At 45.4% G+C, this 20,344-nt stretch overlaps 1 protein-coding gene across 1 annotated transcript in view; it reads right to left on the minus strand.

The window, feature by feature from the left end:
• Positions 1-3,715: 3,715 nt before the first annotated feature.
• The window catches only part of esr1 (estrogen receptor 1), a 576,183-nt gene continuing 559,554 nt past the window's right edge, over positions 3,716-20,344 (minus strand). Inside the window, exons 7-9 of the mRNA XM_085977844.1 lie at positions 17,407-17,590; positions 4,078-4,273; positions 3,716-3,793 (exon numbers count right to left, since the gene is read on the minus strand). Of these exons, the coding sequence (XP_085833970.1) occupies positions 3,716-3,793; positions 4,078-4,273; positions 17,407-17,590 (458 nt within the window). The remainder of the gene's footprint in view (positions 3,794-4,077; positions 4,274-17,406; positions 17,591-20,344) is intronic.

Raw genomic sequence — 20,344 nt, forward strand, 5'->3', positions numbered from 1 at the left:
CCTTGAGGATCCATGTGTTGCCCCTTTAAAGAAATGTTACACAGCCTGTCCCTACTCCTGTGTCCTGGATTAAGTTGCTGTCTTATGATCTGCCTCAACTGTTGGCCCTCAGAGGCAAAACAGCACTGTGGAACTAATGATGCTGCAAAATAACCCCAAACATTGCATGACTAAGCGAGCCACAGACATGAAAGCTTACCTCTGACTCTAATTCCAAGTACCTTACAGACAGGAGCAAAGCAATAGTGCGTGAAGAAGACTCTTAATTTATAGAATAAGGGCAAGAGCAATTCTCACCACCTCCCCAACCCCATTCCTTACCATGCAGTGTTAACTGTGGCTCAGTTGGTAGCACACGTCAATCGATTAATATATGTTACAGGTGACAAATTAAACTTCAGGTTTTGATGTTAAAATGTGGTGGCGGAATGGCTGTGCAGGGCGGTGGAATTGATTTGTATCATACAATGTAATGATCACAATGTTATAAATGTTCTTAATGTTCAATAAAGTATAATTAAAAAATTTTTAAAGTTGGTAGCACACTTGCCTCTGAGTCAGAAGGTTGTGGGTTCAAGTCCCACTCCAGGGACTTGAGCACATAAATCTAGGCTGACACTCCAGTGCAGTGCCGAGGGAGTGCTGCACTGTCGGAGGATGTCTTTTGGATGAGATATTAAACCGAGGCCCTGTCTGCCTTCTCAGGTGGATGTAAAAGATCCCATGGCACTATTTCGAAGAAGAGTAAGGGAGTTATCCCCAGTGTTCTGGCCAATATTTATCCCTCAGCCAACATAACAAAACAGATTATCTGGTCATTATCACATTGCTGTTTGTGGGGTCTTCCTGTGCGCAAATTGGCTACCGCGCTTCCCACATTACAACAGTGACTCCATTCCAAAAGCACTTTATTGGCTGTAAAGTGCTTTGAGACGTCCGGTGGTCATGAAAGACGCTGTATAAATGCAAGTCTTTCTTTCTTTAATAACTGTCTCTTCCTACAAATTAACCTTGTACTAGAGAAAGAACATCTGTTCCCAGAAAACAAGAGGGCTGTTATAGAATCTTACAGCACAGAGGGAGGCCATTTGGCCCATGGTGCCTGTGCCGGCTCTTTGAAAGAGCTATCCAATTAGTCCCACTCCCCTGCTCTTTTCCCATAGCCCTGCAAATTTCTCCTTTTTAAGTATTCATCCAATTCCCTTTTGAAAGTTACTATTGAATCTGCTTTCACCGCCCTTTCAGGCAGTGCGTTCCAGATCATAACAGCTTGCTGCATTAAAAAAAAAACTCATTACCCCCCCTCCCCGGCTTTTTTGTCAATTATCTTAAATCTGTGTCCTCTGGTTACCAACCCTCCTGCCAGTGGAAACAGTTTCTCCGTATCTATTCTATTAAAACCCCTCATAATTTCAAATATTTTAAAATAATTTTGTTGTTGTAACTTCACCCGGGAGAGAAAATTCACCTCATTCTATCGCATGGTGAAGAGTCTTGTGAAAAGCTCCATCTATATTTCAGCTGCCACCACAAGGAAAGATGTTTGAAGAACCATTGAGGCAACAGATCTAACAACAAGCTCACAATAAACTTAACAAGAGCAACTATTAAAGTAAACACAAGATCCCAGGATCTTAAAACAACATCTGGAAAAGGTCCTGCCATCAGTTCAGAAAAAGGCTAACTAATTCTGGATTTCCAAGCTGTAGTATTCTGGCAGCCAGAGTACAATTCTAGTCTCCCCACAGGTGAATAAGAAGTATGGGCATGAACCCTTAGTTTGTTCAGAATGAACAGCACATAACTAGTGTACACCTGGAGCATTCCACATGTACAGTGGTTATGTTCAAAGCACTTCAAAAATTTTGTCTCACCACAGAGAGGTTTTTACAGGTTGAACGGCTCCTTGTAAACCGAATGACTTACTCTAGTAAGCAATCGTTGAATGTGCCTATGTGCTTCCAAGTGTGGCCCCAGAATGCTCTCTGGGACCCATACAGATCTTCTCTGTTCTTGCCTGAGAGTTTCCTCTTGCTAATTATGACTGTGACCTCTTGGTTACCTCCCAAAGAGGCAGTGGAACTAGAAATCAAGTAAATTCAATACTGTAGAAAACAAAACTGCTCCAATAAGGGTATAATGAGCAGTTGGGTGATCTTAACTGAAGTCAGGGGAGGAAGAGCAAGAGGATTCCTATACTACTGAATCAGTCAGTATCTCTGTCTCAATTTCACTTATTGTGAAACGAATATAACCTGAGACGAAATCAACACTGAGGATGGATCCAGAGGGCTGGTGGTATGTCACTCATTCAACATACAAAGTAAGTAATTGCTCTATCCTGATTGCATCAGGCAAGACCATCTTAAATCTAGCTCCTGAAATAATCTGCCTAGTCTTGGGGTTGCAGCAATATTCCCAGAATTCGAAACACAAAACATCAATATGACCCCCAGTGGTGTTGCAGGTTTGATTGCGCCTAAACTATAAGCATCTTATGCAACAATAAAAAAGATGAACCAAAATTGGGAAACATAACATTATGCTCAAAGGCCAGACTGCTCTGAAGCAGAGAATCGGCTTTCTCACCGATGATGGAGCAATGATACGGACTGAACTGTACTGCTCTAGAAACGATGTCCTACTAACCACCAATGGATGAGGTAGTAGCCAGTGCTGATACTGGTAACATAATAGTGCACCAAAGTCTGGACAACTCAACAAGACCTCAATCTAGAGTGAAACACCTTTTCCTGACCGCGGTTTAGAATCAGATTTGCCCATCAAGTGACAAAAAGCTTTGTAGGAATGAGGCCCTGAAGTAAGCATCAAGGTCTGGATGGTACCATGAGATTCAGACACCTCAGCCCCTGATCATGGTGCTTTGGTCATCCTTCCACACCCAGTAAAATCCATTAAAAAAAAACTATTCTGGGGTTACGGGTAAAGTTGGCATTTACATCCCATCCCTAGTTGCCCATGTGAAGGCGGTGGTGGGTCTTCTTGAACCACTGCAGTTCGTGAGGTGAAGGTGCTCCCAAAGTGCTGTTAAGTAGGGAGTTCCAGGATTTTGACCCAGCGACGATGTCAGACTTAACTGGAGGTGTGTAGAGCAGTGGCTGTAATTAGTGGAAGCAGGCACTGCCTTACGTCTTGGTCATATTATAAACTTTTAACTGGGCATAAAACAAGTAGACCTATTCAAGTTAATAATGAGCATAGCATAAACCAAATTCACCAACAAAGATGATGGAGGAAGCAACACAACTAAGACTGATGCCAGTGTTAGCAGAAGAGCTGAGGTGGAGACTGGGTCAGCTGGGTCATGGGGAAGTTCACGAGCAGGGTTCATAGGGGTGATGTGTGCTTTGCTTTTTAAGTTTTGTGCTGAAGTTGAGGGAGAGAATGGGATTCAGCATCAGAGTAAAGCTGTCTCTACTCTGCGCCAACAACATGCCCCCACCTCAGAAAACTGCCCCCTAACGCACCAGTGTGGCATTTTCCCCCTAGTCCCCACAACAGCCGTCCTTTGGGATTGTCTTTAAGAGCCAGTTGTGTGCTATGAGAAGTGCATTAAGACTCATTTCACCTTGAACCCTTTCATCCCAGACTTCCATCCAAACAGTCAGCAGGTCCCAGAGGTGAAAGGTCAGTGTCTAACTCATTTCGCCACCAAGCGTTTCTTAAAAGGCTAAGCATTACGGATCCTTTAGTATTAGTCCTTCTGTTGAGCGTTCATATTCATGCTTCTTGCGTTAACGTTTGTGTGAAGCATTTGGAATCGTGGTAAACTCTTCAGGAATATTAGAGAACTTTACATAACTGTTGGAAACATTATACTGTTCCTGCATCATTAACAGCCCCTGTCCCCAGTCAGTAGGCATTTAAAATACAGGGCGTTCTTCTACTGCAGGATAGAGTTGGATGGAGTGCGCTTAGATGAAGCTGAAGCTATATGATTTTGCTGCAGTGACATTTGCTTCATTTGCAAGTGATCATAGGTAGTTTTCTGTTGGGATTTCCGTTAATACTCTGCACCATTGGATCAATTACCTATCTGGATGTTTCAAAACTCACGTCAGTCTTCTTCAGTGACAATGAAGAAGAGGATGAGGTGGTCCCTCTATTCATTGGACTTGCACCATTTCCTCCAGGCTGGGTCTTGTCCACTGGAGTGTGCATTCTGTGAGCATCCAGCATCTCCAGGAGCAAGTCATACAGTGGCACGATGTTCTTACACTTCATGCTGTACAGGTGTTCCATTCCCTTGTTACTGGTGATCAAAGCACATTATAGGGAAATCAGTTCAGCATCAGGTGAGTACACACAACGTACACAGAAATGTCCCCCCCCACCCCCAAGACCATTCACACGATTGCACAGACCAGTCAATCTGACGGAAAGGCAACACATTAATTTTATATATAAAATGACAAGTTTTTTAAAAATGCTATAGAAAGGTAAGGGGATGGATTACACAATTGGAAATTGCTGTTGTGTTGATCGATTACAAAGGTACTTGTTTAGCCCATATTACTTTGGGGTTTACGAGGCAGATTTGACAGAAAAGGAGGGAGTGTAGTGATGTACGTCAGGAACACTCGGGAGGCAAATTACAAAATCAACAGCTCTGCTTAGACATCTCTTATGTGATAAACTCCGAGCTTTAATACAAGGGGCATGTTACAGACCACCCGGTCTGCACTTCATCTTGGATTAAGTAGCTTTTTCTTAAAAGGGTTTCATCATGTATTAATTGCAGAACTTTTATTGTAAATAATGCCAGCCACAATTGTGATTTCAGCAAGGTTTACTTTAAATTAAAAATAAAAACAGAAAATGCTGGAAATATTCAGCAGGTCAGGCAGCATTTGTGGAGAGAGAAACAGAGTTAACGTTTCAGGTCGATGACCCTTCGTCAGAACTGGAAAAAGCTGGAGATGGAACAGATTTTAAGCACGTGTTGGAGCAGGGAAAGGGGGCAGGGGAGGAAAGAACAAAAGGGAAGATCTGTGATAGGATGGAAGGCAGGAGAGATTAAGAAAGATTAAGAGATGGTGCAAGGCAAAAGAAGATGGTAATGGGACAAGTTAAGAAACAAAAGATGGCTCTAGATGGAGTGAAATGGCACTGGCAGAATGAAAGACAGCTGCCATGTGGGAGAGAGAATAAATAAATAAATAAATAAAATGGAAAAAAACTTTAAATTTACTTTAAATTAAACTGTGGGAGTGGAACTCGGGGACATCGATTCAAACTAGTAAAAAGTAATTTTGAGACTGACACACAGAGATCAACGCGATGGAATACATTTTCAGATAAAGTAGAGGAGGCAGAAACCTGGGAATCATTTAAGAAACAATTGGATGTTACAACGGGGGGGGAACATTGGGATGTCTCGGGATGGATGAATTAAGATGGGCTGAATGGCCTTCCTCACCCATTAATATCTTACAATCTTGTAGGGTGGAGCAAGGCAAACTGTTTGAAAAATGGTCCTTTTGAGGCCTTTTCTGGTGCAGAAAACATTTCAAGTCAATTACCTTTCGCAGCACATTCTGACAAAAGGTCATTGATCTGAAATATTAACCCTTCCTCTCTCCACAGCTGCTGCCTGACCTGCTGAGTGTTTCCAGCATTTTCTGTTTTTATTTCAGATTTCCAGCATCCGAAGCATGTTGATCCTTTTATTGTTCAGAGTTTGACTTTGGTTTCTACATTCTACCTTCCTGGAATGTCTAGGGTTCTCCAGTTTCCTGCCTTCAATATCGGCGGTTGTGTTTTGCTTCCAATTGTTTTCTAGCCCACTCCTTCCCTCTTTACCATTTAATGACAGTGCCCTGAAGGTATTGTTCTGTTTGTGTGATCGCAACTTCAAGGTATGTTTAGGATATCACACCCCCACCATGGAGCCTCACCCATCTGGGCCACTCATCAGGAATTTGGACAGGGCCTGCTACGATTTTCTGTCTGTCCTCATATGTCTTTCTGAAATACTAAGTTGCTTATAAACAGTTCTATAAAAGGGCTTGTCCAGTCTTCAGATTGAGAAACTTTATGGTTTCTTCAGGTGCCTGAAGTGCAGCCCAGAATCAGAAAAGGGGTAAAGGGAGAGAAACTAGAACAGGACAAGGTTTAAAACCATGACAAATGTAGATGGAAATTGGAGACATCCCTGAGAAAATGTTCTTTTGATTCCATTCTCATGACAAGCAGTAGGATTGTTTGGGAGTGAGAGGGAGGTTTGATAACTCGAATCATCACAGTAAAAATAGCTTCAGTTCTTTATGACTGTAAATAGTAGAATGTTCCAGCACACTGGTGCTTGGGCTGGGGATCCTTTATCGGGACACGGCTGATGGGGTGGTCCGCACCCCTGGGGGCTACCCACCTTTCTCCGCCACATTCCCAGGCCACGGGAGCCTCCTTCGCTTTGCCAGAATGTCCATGCTTCCCTCCCCCTCTGCTGTAACCAGATACACCACCTCTTGACTCATCTTTTGTTTCTTTACTTGCCTCATTATCACCTCCTTTTGCCTTGCCCATCATCCCTGCCTGCCACCCTATCACAGACCTTCCCCTTTGTTCTTTCCTCCTCTTCCCCTTTTCCCTGGCTCTGTAGTTGTTAAAAGCTACTCATCTTCCAGTTTTGATGACGACCTAAAACGTTAACTCTATTTCTCTCTCTACAGATGCTGCCTGACCTGCCGAGTGTTTCCAGTATTTTCTGTTCTATTTCCTTCTTTAACCAAGTGTCATTCAGAGGTGGCATGACGTCCCGGACAGTTGAAACGGTTTATGAGTGTAGAAGATTAAGGGGTGATCGAATTGAGGTGGTTAAGATGATTAAAGTATTTGATAGGGTGGATCGAGAGAAACTATTTCCTCTGGTGGGGGAGTTCAGAATAAGGGGCATAACCTTAAAATTAGAGCCAGGCTGCTGGGGGGGTGAAAGCACACAAAGAGTTGTGGAAATCTGAAACTCTCACCCCCAAAAAGCTGTTGAGGTTAGGTCAATTAAATATTTCAAAATAGATTGATAGATTTTTGTTAGGCAAGGGTATTAAGGGTTACAGAACTAAGGCGGGTAGAGGTAATTAAGATACAGACCAGCCATAATCAAACTGAATGCTCGAGGGGCTGAATGGCCTACTCCTGTTCCTAACTCGTATACCAAGAGCGAGAATCGTGATTTTAAACTATAACTAATCCTGGAGTGGACCTGCTCTAATGTACAATAGTTTATCCGTTTGTATGTTTGTGAATGTGCTACCATATTAAACAGGAGCTTGCCAGGCACATTCAGTTCTTAAATAATCAACTGATTGGGTGCATGGCAAAGGAACAAATGGGGAGAGACTGCCAAAAGCACAAATCATCAGTGTTACTCAGTTTCACAGCAGGTAAGAAGCCAAATAGCATTACCTGGAGTGGTATAGCACTTCAGATTAATGATGTAAAGAGCTACCATCAGTAACTGTGTGAGAGAGAGAGGGGTGAGAAAAAGGGATGGAGAGGGAATGAAAGAGAGAGAGTAATGAAAGAGGGAAGAGGAGGGAATGGGAGAGAGAGAGAAGGAGATAAAAGGAAAGGGAATGAAAGAGATGGTGAGAGAGTGGTGAAAGAGGATGATGGAATGAAAGAGGAGGGAGGAAATGAAAGAGAATGAGAAGGAGAGAGAGTGAAGAAAGAGGGAAGGAGGGGGTGTGAAAGAGAGAAGCCGAATAATGAAAGGGAAACAGAGGGAATGAGAGAAAAGGAGAGAGGGAATGGGAGAAGAAAGACAAACAGTGAATGTGAAACAAAGGGGAAAAGTGAGAGAGGCACAAGTGGAGATGGCCGAGAGTGAGAGATTGCTCACAACTTAACACCTCCCTAGGAGTGGCCTGAGTCAGACAGATGGCAGAAACCCCCTAACACTCCATGGTTCAATGATAAGAATGTCCACGCTGCTTATTTTAGCCTAAAGCAATGAGTCTGAAGCACAAAAATCTCCAAAACGGAGTCACTAAACCAGCTCCATCTGGTGTAAAGGATGACCATGGAGATAGAGTGGGGAGATCCTTGTTACTGAGCTCAGATACAGGGTCCAAATATGAAACATTTCACCTGAAAAATTCACCTGTAACATTGTTGTTGATCTGATGGTCAAGTTTAGTAAGGATGTGGGGACAGCAGACACCTCAAGCCAGGACTGCAGATTGGGGGTAAAAAAAACTGTTGTTCCTGAGAGTGGGGGAGGATCATGACTGGCTTGGGGGATAGTTTGTCTTTGAAACAGTACATTAACATCTAGTTGCTTTAATAAACATAAATTGTTTATTAAAAGTTCACATTTTGCATTGCTTTGATATTTTTATACAAAAAAACCCTCATTAATATTTACCTTCCAATCACCCAAAATGGTTTGCTGGCTTTGGCCAGTACTGGACAGGGATGGGGCAAGGCTTACGAACAGTAAATTCTACCACGCTCTGTGAATGGCCAGTTTTCCTGTCAATCATGGGAGTTGCAGGCACAGGTTCATGCTGGGAGTCATTGACTGCTACCTTGTTGGACTGAGAGCTATCGCCCTGGAAGCCCCATGAACTCAAGCCCATGGCTTCTCAGAGAGGCACAGGCCTCCGATGGAAAAGCCATGTTAGTCACATTTTAAACACACACACTGCTGCCGTATAGGTATGTTCAATCGTGCTTTTGCTGACTTTGCAAATTTTTACATCTTTATTATGTTTTAAATCTGATTTCCTGTATTCTGTTTCTCAGTTTACTGAGAGTCCAAGATGGCCGCCAAAAAGCTGTTCAAAAAAGTTCAGTGCACACTTTTGAGAGGGAGGAAGTAAAGTGGGGCGAGGGCTTGACCCATCTCTGTGAACCACTTTGAATATTCAGGGCAAGTGCCCAACATCTGTAACGGGACAGCAGAGGAGGCAGGAATCGGAGCGGTAACTGAGAAGGGGCATCATACAGCACAGGAGGCCATTCGGCCCATCGTGTCTGAAGGAGCTACCAATTAGCTCCACTCCCCTGCTCTTTGCCCGAAACCCTGCACATGTTTCCTTTTCAAGTATTTATCCAATTCCCTTTTGAAAGTTACTACTGAATCTGCTTCCACCACCCTGTCAGGCATTGCATTCCAGATCATATATGGGAATAGTAGTATAGTGGTTACATACATACGAACATACAAATTAGGAGCAGGAGTAGGCCACTCGGCCCTTTGAACCTGCTCCGCCATTCAATAAGACAATGGCTGATCCGATTACTCCACATTCCCGCCTACCCCCGATAACTTTTCACCCCCTTGCTTACCAAGAATCTATCTACCTCTGCCTTAAAAATATTCAAAGACTCTGCTCCCACCGCCCTCTGAGGAAGAGAGTTCCAAAGACTCATGACCCTCTGTGAGAAAAAATTTCTCCTCATCCCTGTCTTAAATGGGTGACCCCTTATTTTAAAACAGTGACCCCTAGTTCTAGATTCTCCCACAAGAGGAAACATCCTCTCCACATCCACCCTGTCCAGACCCCTCAGGATCTTATATGTTTCAATCAAGTCACCTCTTATTCTTCTAAACTCCAGCGGATACAAGCCTAGCCTGTCCAACCTTTCCTCATAAGACAACCCGCCCATTCCAGGTATTAGTCTCGTAAACCTTCTCTGAACTGCTTCTAATGCATTTACATCCTTCCTTAAATAAGGAGACCAATACTGTACACAGTAATCCAGATGTGGTCTCACCAATGCCCTGTATAACTGAAGCATAACCTCCTACTTTTGTATTCAATTCCCCTCGCAATAAACGATAACATTCTATTACCAACAACGATGAGTCAGCCTACAGGGAGGAGGTCCAGCATCTCATGAAGTGGTGCGCCGATAACAACCTGGCCCTTAACATCAAGAAAACCAAAGAAATCATTGTGGACTTCAGGAAGTCTAAAGGCGGAAGTCACACCCCCATCCACATCCATGGGGCTGTGGTGGAAAGGGTGGACAGCTTTAAGTTCCTCAGAGTCCACATCACGGAAGACCTCTCCTGGTCCCTCAATACCTCCTCTCTGGTGAAGAAGGCCCAGCAGCGCCTATACTTCCTAAGGAGGCTGAAGGGATGTAACCTGTCACCCCTGATTCTCTCTAACTTTTACCGCTGCACAATAGAGAGCATCCTGACAAACTGTATCACAGTATGGTATGGCAGCTGTAGCTACTATGACCGGAAAGCCCTGCAGCGGGTAGTCAAAACTGCCCAACGCATTACCGGCACCCGGCTACCGACCATAGAGCACATATACCAGAAACGCTGTTTACGGAGGTCACGGACCATCATCAAAGACCCTACCCACCCCAGCCACAGTCTGTTCGCCCTCCTGCCATCTGGGAGACGCTACAGATGCATTCGCACCCGAACGACCAGATTTAGGAACAGCTTCTTTCCCAGGGCTGTCATCCTACTGAACTCCACAAATAAGCTCTAAAGCCTGCACATCTGCCAATGCACTTTATTATGGTTATGTTTATATGTTAATGTATTACAAGCCAAATGAATGTTGAATGTTTAAATGTCTTAATCTAAATGTACACTCTCAGGAGCCGCAAGCCTACATTTTGTTGTACTGCACTTGTGCACTAACAATGACAATAAAGTTGATTATGATTATGATGATTAATTACTTGCTGTACCTGCATAGTAACCTTTTGCAATTCATGCACTAGGACACCCAGATCCCTCTGCATCTCAGAGCTCTGCAATCTCTCACCATTTAGATAATATGCTTCTTTTTTATTCTTCCTGCCAAAATGGACAACTTCACATTTTCCCACATTATACACCATTTGCCAGATCTTTGCCCACTTACTTAACTTATCTATATCCCTTTGTAGCCTCCTTATGTCCTCTTCACAATTTACTTTCCTACCTATCTTTGTGTCATCAGCAAATTTAGCAACCATACCTTCGGTCCCTTCATCCAAGTCATTTATATAAATTGTAAAAAGTTGAGGCCCCAGCACTGATCCCTGTGGCACACCACTCGTTACATCTTGCCAATCAGAAAATTACCCATTTATGCCTACTCTCTGTTTCCTGTTAGCTAGCCAATCTTTTATCCATACCAATATGTTACCCCCTACACCATGAGCTTTTATTTTCCGCAATAACCTTTGATGTGGCACCTTATCAAATGCCTTCTGGAAATCTAAGTACAGTACATCCACCGGTTCCCCTTTATCCACAGCACATGTTACTTCCTCAAAGAACTCCAATAAATTGGTTAAACATGATTTCCCTTGCACAAAACCATGTTGACTCTGCCTGATTACTTTGAACTTTTCTAAATGCCCTGCTATAACGTCTTTAATAATAGCTTCTAACATCTTCCCTATGACAGATGTTAAGCTAACTGGCCTGTAGTTTCCTGCTTTCTGTCTCCCTCCCTTTTTGAATAAACGAGTTACATTCGCTATTTTCCAATCTAATGGAACCTTCCCAAATCTAGGGAATTTTGGAAAATTAAAACCAACGCATCAACTATCTCACTAGCCACTTTTAAGACCCTAGGATGAAGTCCACCAGGATCCAGGGACATGTCAGCCCGCAGCTCCAACAATTTGCTCAGTACCACACTCCCCTGGTGATTATAATTTTCTTGAGTTCCTCCCTCCCTTCCAGTTCCTGATTTACAGCTATTTCTGGGATGTTACTTATATCCTCTATAGTGAAGACCGATGCAAAATACCTGTTCAATTCAACTGCCATCTCCTTATTTTCCATTATTAATTCCCCGACTCACTTTTTATAGGACCAACGCTCACTTTGTTAACTCTTTTCTTTTTTAAATATCTATAGAAACTCTTACTATCTGTTTTTATATTTCTAGTTAGCTTTCTCTTGTACTCTAATTTTTCTCTCCTTATTAATCTTTTAGTCATTCTTTGCTGTTTTTTATATTCTGTCCAATCTTCTGACCCGCCAACCATCTTTGCGCAATTATATGCTTTTTCTTTTGGCTTAATACTATCTTTAACTTTTTTAGTTAACCATGGATGGTGGGTCCTCCCCTTGGAATTTTTCTTTCTTGTTGGAATGTATATATTCTGTGTATTTTGAAATATCCCCTTAAATGTCTGCCACTGCAACTCTATTGACCTAGCCCTTAACCTAATTTGCCAGTTCACTTTAGCTAGCTCTGCTTTCATGCCCTCATAATTGCCCCTATTTAAGTTTAAAATACTAGTCTTGGACCCACTCTTCTCTCAAACTGAATGTAAAATTCAATCATATTATGATCGCTGCTACCTAGGGGTGCCTTCACTACGAGGTCATTAATTAATCCTATCTTGTTGCACAATACCAGGTCTAGTATAGCCTGCTCTCTGGTTGGCTCCAGAACATTCTGTTGTAAGAAACTATCCCGAAAACATTCCATGAACTCCTTATCTATGCTACCTTTGCCCATCTGATTTTTCCAGTCTATATGCAAATTAAAATCCCCCATGATTATTGCCGTACCCTTCCGGCAAGCTCCTTTATACTCCATCCTACCTTGTGGTTACTGTTAGGGGGCCTGTACACCACTCCCACAAGTGACTTCTTGCCTTTATTATTTCTCATCTCTACCCAAATCGCTTCTACATCCTGGTTTCCTGAACTTAGGTCATCCCTCTCTATTATGCTAATAGTATCATTAATTAGCAGAGCCACCCCTCCACCTTTTCCCACCTTACTGTCCTTCCTAAATGTCATGTACCCTTCAATATTCAGGTCCCAATCTATGTCATCCTGCAGCCATGTTTCTGTAATGGTTATCAGATCATATTTATTTATTTCTGTTTGCACTATCAGTTCATCTGTTTTGTTTCGAATGCTACGTGCATTCAGATGCAGAGCCTTTAGTTTTGTCCTTTTATTATTTTTGTAACCTTTAGCCTTATCTGTTGATTTACTCTTAGATTTGTACTCTCTATCCCTTCCTGTCATGGTCTGTTTATCATTTCCCATATTAATACCTTTCTCTATTGCCTTGTCTCAAATCTTTGAATTACCACATCTTCCCAAATTTGATCCCATGCCCCCAATATTTAGTTTAAAGCCCTCTCTACTGCCCTAGTTATACGACTCGCCAGATCCCTGGTCCCAGCGCAGTTTAGGTGAAGACTGTCCCAACGATACAGATTCCACTTTCCCCAGTACTGGTGCCAGTGCCCCAGGAATTGAAACCCATTTCTCCCACACCAGTCTTTGAGCCACGCATTCATCTCTCTAATTTTATTTACCTTATGCCAATTTGCTCGTGGCTCAGGTAATAATGCAGACATTATTGCCCTTGAGGTTCTGCTTTTTAATTTAATGGTTATGTTACTGGACTAGTAATCCCAGAGGCCTGGACTAATAATCTGGAGACATGAGTCCAAATCCCACCATGACAGCTTGGGAATTTAAATTCAGTTAATTAAATAAATTTGGAATTTTAAAAAAAAGCTACTATGGTAACTATCAGATTGTCGTAAAAACCCATCTGGTTCACTAATGTTCTTTAGGGAAGAAAATCTGCCATCCTCATCTGGTCCAGACACACAGGCCTAGAAATTCAGTATAGCCACGTTTGGGGCGCTGCAGCCGGGCGGCCGCTAAAGTTTGCGCCCGGCGCAACTTCGCGCCACCTTCGCCGATATTCAGTGGCATCGCCCCAAGAGGTTGCTGCTGCGCTAAAACAGGCGATGCACGACTATCATTAGGCACTAAGCCGGCGGCCCGGGGCAAAACCCCCGAGGGCGGGCGCAGCGCAGGTGCGACGAGCTGCTGATTGACGGCAGACACTCTGGCGCCGGTGAGCTCTTAAAGGGGGAGGGTGGATTCGTTTTTTTGAAAGGCCGAGACTGGTGTATTTGTGTTTTTTGAAAGGCCGAGACTGGTCGATTTGTGTTTTTTGGGGGGGCTTCTCTCCATTAGTTTGTAATGTGGGAAGGGCAGAGGTTTCAAAGAAATAAATGTTCTTAAATCGCACTGTCCATGCTTTCTTTTGGAAGTCCTGGTTGCCCTGCTCGGCTGAGGGCTTGTGGAGTGGCTACATTCTTCTTGTGCCATCACAAGCCATTCCCTGAGAGGGGGCCTAGAACCGACGTTCAATAAGCCGCCGACGGGCGGCCCTTGCACTTTCTGCCTCCCTCCTGTGCTGGTCTTCCTCCTCCTCCTCCTCCTCCTCCTCCTCTGGTGGTCCTCCAATGTCTGGTGGCAGTGGCTGAGTCCTGCGGATAGCCAGGTTGTGCAGCATGCAGCACACGACCACGAAATGGGAGACTCGCTCAGGCGAATACTGTAGGGTTCCTCCGGAACGATCCAGACAGCGAAACCGTTGCTTCAGGATGCCGATTGTTTGCTCAATGATGTTCCTGGTTGCTTGATGGCTGTCATTGTATCCCTCTTCAGCAGGGGTGCTGGGCGCACGGAGCGGGGTCATCAGCCAGGTGCACAAAGGATAGCCTTTGTCCCCGAGAAGCCATCCTCGTGGGTGAGGCTGGGCCTGGAACATGTCTGCTACAGAAGTCTGGCGCAGGATGAAGGCATCGTGGCTGCTGCCTGGAAAGCGGGCATTGACAGCTAGGATGAGCTGCCTGTGGTCACACACCAACTGCACGTTGAGCGAATGGTAGCCCTTCCGGTTGCGGTAATCCTCGGCATTCTCCAGAGGTGCCCGCAAAGCCACATGCGTGCAGTCAATGGCGCCCTGCACCATGGGGAAGCCCGCTAATGCTGCAAAGCCCATTGCACGCTGTTGCTGCTTGACAAGGGCCATGGAGAAGGAGATGAACTGACGTCTCCTTCTGAAAAGGGCATTGGTCACCTGGCAGATGCAGCAATGCACGGCAAACTGGGAGATGTTGGAAATGTCCCCAGTAGCGGATTGGAAGGAGCCGGTGGCATAGAAGTTGAGAGACACCATCACCTTCACTGCCACCGACAGAGACGTCCTGCTCCTCAGATGTGGCTGCAGATCTCTGCAAAGCAGGTGGCAGATCTCAGTGACCACCGCCCTTCGGAATCGCAGCCTCCGAACACACTGCTCGTCAGACATGTTCAGATATGAGAACTGCTGGCGGTATACCCTGGGTGGGTAAGGCCTCCTTTGCCGACGCCTGTTGCCCCCTCTCCGTCTGGCCATGTCTGCCACTCTCTCACGGCGTCTGTGAGCCCTTTGAATGCAATGGAGAAGGCCAACGTTTGCACCCATTGCAGCCCCCATTATATGTTTCCAATCAATGATATGGCTCTGAAGTTAAAGACAAGTGGAAAGCTGTGGCCTGAAGCCACAAGTACCTGTGCGAGTGTTGAGCCAAACCAAAAAGCTCTCTACCTTTGTCTCTCTGCAAAGATCCGTCTCTCACAAAGAAGGAGTGTTGCAAAATGGCTGCCTTTTCTACTGCAGGAGTGCCCTTTAATTTGCGCCCCCCGCGCCCCGCAGTGACTGAGAACCGTTCCCCTCTACCAGTCGCTAGTGGCGCCAGGCGCACAATAGGCCGGCGCCACTGAATTTCCGGTGTGGGGCAAACAAAGGGCGTTGCACGATGAAATGACGTCAGGATCTGCGCGCGCAGCTGAGCACGCGCAAAGGCTTTGCGCCGCCGCTAAATCTTTACTGAAGTTGGGGAGAGGCGCAGATCGCGCTGCGCCCGGCCGCTAGCCGCCTAGCGCCCCACATCTCCTCCTAAGGCGCTAGCAGCTGGCGCAAACAACTGAATTTCTAGGCCACAGACTCTTAACTGCTCCTCTGAAATGTCCTAGCAAAGCACTCAGTTGTACCAAACCACTACAACAAAGCCACTGTGGGAGTACCTTCACCACACGGACTGCAGTGATTCATAGAAGATGGCTCACCACCACCTTTTCAAGGGTAATTAGGGATGGGCAATAAATGCTGGCCTTGCCAGCGACGTCCACATCCCGTGAATGAATAAAAAAAATAACTCAATGTGTAAAAAAAAATTCTCCTTTTTGCCAATTATCTTAAATCTGTGTCCTCTGGTTACCAACCCTCCTGCAAGCGGAAACAGTTTCTCCCTATCAACTCTGTCAAAACCCTTCATAATTTTAAATACATCTATTAAATCTCCCCTTAACCTTTGCTGCTCTAAGGAGAACAATCCCAGCTTCTCTAGTCTGTCCACATACATGAAGTCCCTGGTATCATTCTAATAAATCTCCTCTCCAAGACCTTCTTAAAGTGGGGTGCCCAGAATTGGACACAATACTCTAGCTGAAGCCTGACCAGTGACTTATAAAGGTTTAGCATAATTTCCTTCATTTAGTACTGTATGCCTCTATTTATAAAGCCCAGGGTCCATATGTTTTTTTTAACTAGCCTTATCAACTTGCGTTTATTGGGCCTTCTTATGGCTCAGAATGAAGCCTACGTTTGGTTTGGGCAGGTATAGGTTCAGCTGAGTCTATCAGGGGCTTAGCGAGTAGAATTCCCAGGGTACTGTGGGACATTCCCCCAACACACCTAGAGTTATCCTTTGATGTGATCTGGCTGAGTTTAAGAAGCCATTTCCCTCTCCCGAGCATAATTCAGTGGGGAGTGTAAGAGAGACAGAAACCCAGCAATCCAGGTTCCACCACAGACTGCGACCTCCCACCTCCGCTGGAATCATACAGTAGTTCTGGCCCTGTTGGCTGAAATTTGTACCCTAATTTGACAGAAGTTGAATTTTATAAAAATGATATAAAGCTGATACCATGTCAATGATAGTCTTTTGTAATTTTTAAGAGGGTGTTAATGGTGGTACTGACTCTTCAAATTATAACCATAGAATTACATACAATTGACAGCACAGAAACAGGCCATTCGGCCCCACAGGCCTAAACCAGTGTTTATGCTCCACAGGAGCCTCCTCCCACCCTATCACCCTATCAACATATCCTTCTATTCCTTTCTCCCTCATGTACTTATCTAGCTTCCCCCTAAATGTATTCATGCTATTTGGCTCAACTACTCCCTGTGGTAACGAGTTCCACATTCTCACCACTCTCTGGGTAAATAAGTTTCTCCTGAATTCCTTATTGAATTGATTAGTGACTATCATATCTATGGCCCCTAGTTTTGGACTCCACACAAGTGGAAACATCTTTTCTACACCTACCCTATCAAACCCCTTCATCATTTAAAACACCTAGATCAGGTCACCCCTCAGCCTTCTCTCTTCGAGAGAAAGGAGCCCCAGCCTGTTCAGTCTTTCCTGATAGTTGCAACCTCTCAGTTCTGGTATCACCTTTGTCAGTCTTTTTTTTGCATCTTCTCCAGTGTCTCTATATCCTTCTTATAATATGGAGACAGTATGATTATTAGGGAAATGTGACAGTCTGCCAATTGGCTGGGTATTGGGTGTGGAGAAAGGGGCTCTGCTCACCTCATGTGCCTGATGTGGGAGAGGAGGAGGAGGAGCTGGGCTAGCCTCCGAGACTGCTGCTGCAGCGAGAGCCCTGCCCTGGTGATAAAGTGAACCAAAGCATCAGTGATTTTGTCCAAGATGATCTGAATCTGCTCACTGTCGTTCAGAGCTTCCATGGTACTGGAGAGGAAGGGGAATACGCCTGCGGGGAAACAAACAGATCAGTGAGGAAAAGCAGGGTGGGAGAGCGAGAGAACCTGGAGTATAAATGCTTCTGCGGGGCTGACAAATCTCATCAACAACAACCACTTGCACTTATATAGTGCCTTTAACGTAGTAAAACATCCCAAGGCGCTTCACAGGAGCGTTATCAGACAAAATTTGACACCGAGCCACCTAAGGAGAAATTAGAGCAGATAATCAAAAGCTTGGTCAAAGAGGTAGGTTTAAAGGAGCTTCTTAAAGGAGGTGAGAGAGGTGGAGAGGTTTAGGAAGGGAAATCCAAAGCTTAGGGCCCAGGCAGCTGAAGGCACAGCCGCCAATGGTGGAGTGATTAAAATCGGGGATGCGCAGAATTGGAGGAGCGCAGAGATCTCAGAGGAATGTAGGGCTGGAGGAGGTTACAGAGTTAGGGAGGGGCGATGGCCATGGAGGGATTTGAACACAAGGATGAGAATTTTAAATTGAAAGCATTGGCAGAACGAGAGCCAATGTAGGTCAGCGAGCACAGGGGTGATGGGTAACGGGACTTGGTGCGAGCTCGGATACAGGCAGCAGAGTTTTGGATGAGCTCAAGTTTACGGAGGGTGGAAGATGGGATGCTGGCAAAGAGAGCGTTGGAATAGTCGAGTCTGCGGGTAAAACAGCACGGATGAGGAAGTCCCACAAGACTCGAGGAGGGACGATTTTAACTGCCGGCGGAGAAAGGGTGGACAGCAGGCAGAGTGCACCCATCACCCGCCCATTTTTGCCGGCATGAGGTTAATTTTGAGGCCCGGGTCTCATTTACCTTCCAAATGGGTGCCACGCTGCAGCTCACCAGTTCTGGGAGGGTGGGGTCAGAGGCTGGGAGGGAGGTGATCTTGGAGTGGAGGGTGGAGGGAAGAAGGTGGCCTCAGGCAGGCCAGCAGTGGCCTAGATTTTATTTGTGGGCCCAGGAGGTGCACTCCTGCTCTTCAGGACCCTGCCCGAGATGGTGGCCGCCTGAGCGGCAGCATTAGCGAATCACTAAGTGACCAAGGCCATTTTGAGGCCATTATCGCCACAGTTACACCAGCTGGCGGAGGGAGTTAAAACCGGCCCATGGCTATTCTGTATCATGAACTTCAATTATGCACAGGAAACCATTCAAGCCTCCTGAATTTCAATGCTCATAGAGCTAGAAATTTGGCTCCTTTGCGCCTGCCGTTAACGTCTTTGGACGGCGCTAACGGCAGGCGCAAAGGGCTTATCGCCGGGGAGGGGGGTGGAAAAAAGCCCCTCCTGAAAAAATAGGCATGGCGTTGCTTAGGCGCTACCGATAGTGCCGCGCCCCTGCCTCGGGCCGCTGCACCTCCGGTGATGACGTCATCACTGTGCGCCCCGACCCCTTAGTGCCCCGCCATGGCCCCTTACCGCCCCGCAGCTGAAATTCAGCTGCGACCCGCAAGGTTACCACGGGCAATGTCAGCGCCAGCATCGCGGGTCGCGAACCGGGCTGACCTCCACTCGCGGGGCGGTATTTAAAGGGGAGGTGAGGCTGCAACCCATGCCGCCATTTTTTTTTGGCCGACCTCCAGGTCGGTCCTCCGTGGTGGGCCAGGGCGTGGTCCTGGTCGCCATTGTGCAGCCCGGCACCGCGTCTCGGTGCTGGGCTGTGCCCGCGGCACCACGCCACCCTGGTGGCCTAGTGTGGGTCATCAGAGGCCTTGAAGAGTGCACAGCGCCCCTCCCCTTTAACTAAAGGGGAGGGGCATTGAAACATGGCAGCGCACCGCAGAGCCTCCGTGAGCGCTGCTGATCGCGCCCCGACATCGCCTTGGTTACCAAACAGGGCGTAACCGACTTTCGCGCCCATAGTGCTAAGGGTAGAGAAGAAGAGGAATTTCTGATATGTGTACAGGAGAACTTTCTCGATCAATATGTTTCCAGTCCAACAAGGAAGGAAGCAGTGTTGGATCTGGTTCTGGGAAATGAAGTAGGGCAAGTGGAGTGTGTTACAGCAGGAGATCGCCAAGTAACAGTGACCACCACATAATTCGGTTTAGAACAATTATGGAAAGAGACCAGAAAATATCGAAGGTAAAAATGCTCAACAACTGGGGAAGAGCTCATTTCAGTGATTTAAGAAGAGACCTAGCACAGGTAGATTGGAAAGGCAATTGCAGGGTAAAGCAGCAATGGAGCAATGGAAGGCCTTCAGGGAAGAGATAGTTCAGGTACAAACTAGGCATATTCCTTTGAAGGTAGAGCATCCAAAGCTAATGCGTTCTGGATAACAAAGGAAATATTAAACAGAAAAAGGAGGCTTATGACAAATGTCAGGAAAAAGACTCAGTTAATAACCAGCACAATTAAGGAAAGTTCAGGGAATTGAAAAAGTTAATATGGAAAGCAAAGAGAGATTACAAGAAAGACTAGCAGGCAACATTAAATTGAACCATAAAACATTTTATAAACATATAAATAGAGGTTTGCTAGGGAAAAAGTTGAGCCTATTAAGGACCCAAAGGGAAATCTTCCTGTAGAGGCAGAGGACATAGCTAAAGGACATAATTAATATAACTATAAATAGTCATTGAATAAATACTTTACCTAATTAAATAAATAAAATAAGATTAGACCAAGACATGGCAGGGCAGGTTGTGTGTCTGATCTGCAGTGTGTGGGAGTTTGTGAACAGTGAGACTATCCCGAGCGAACACATCTGCAGTAGATGTCTTCATCTCGAATCTCTCCGGCTCAGAGCCATTGAGCT

This window comes from Somniosus microcephalus, chromosome 3, assembly GCF_052327205.1.
Source record: "Somniosus microcephalus isolate GS21.2 chromosome 3, FLI_Smic_1.0, whole genome shotgun sequence".
Lineage (NCBI taxonomy): Eukaryota > Metazoa > Chordata > Chondrichthyes > Squaliformes > Somniosidae > Somniosus > Somniosus microcephalus.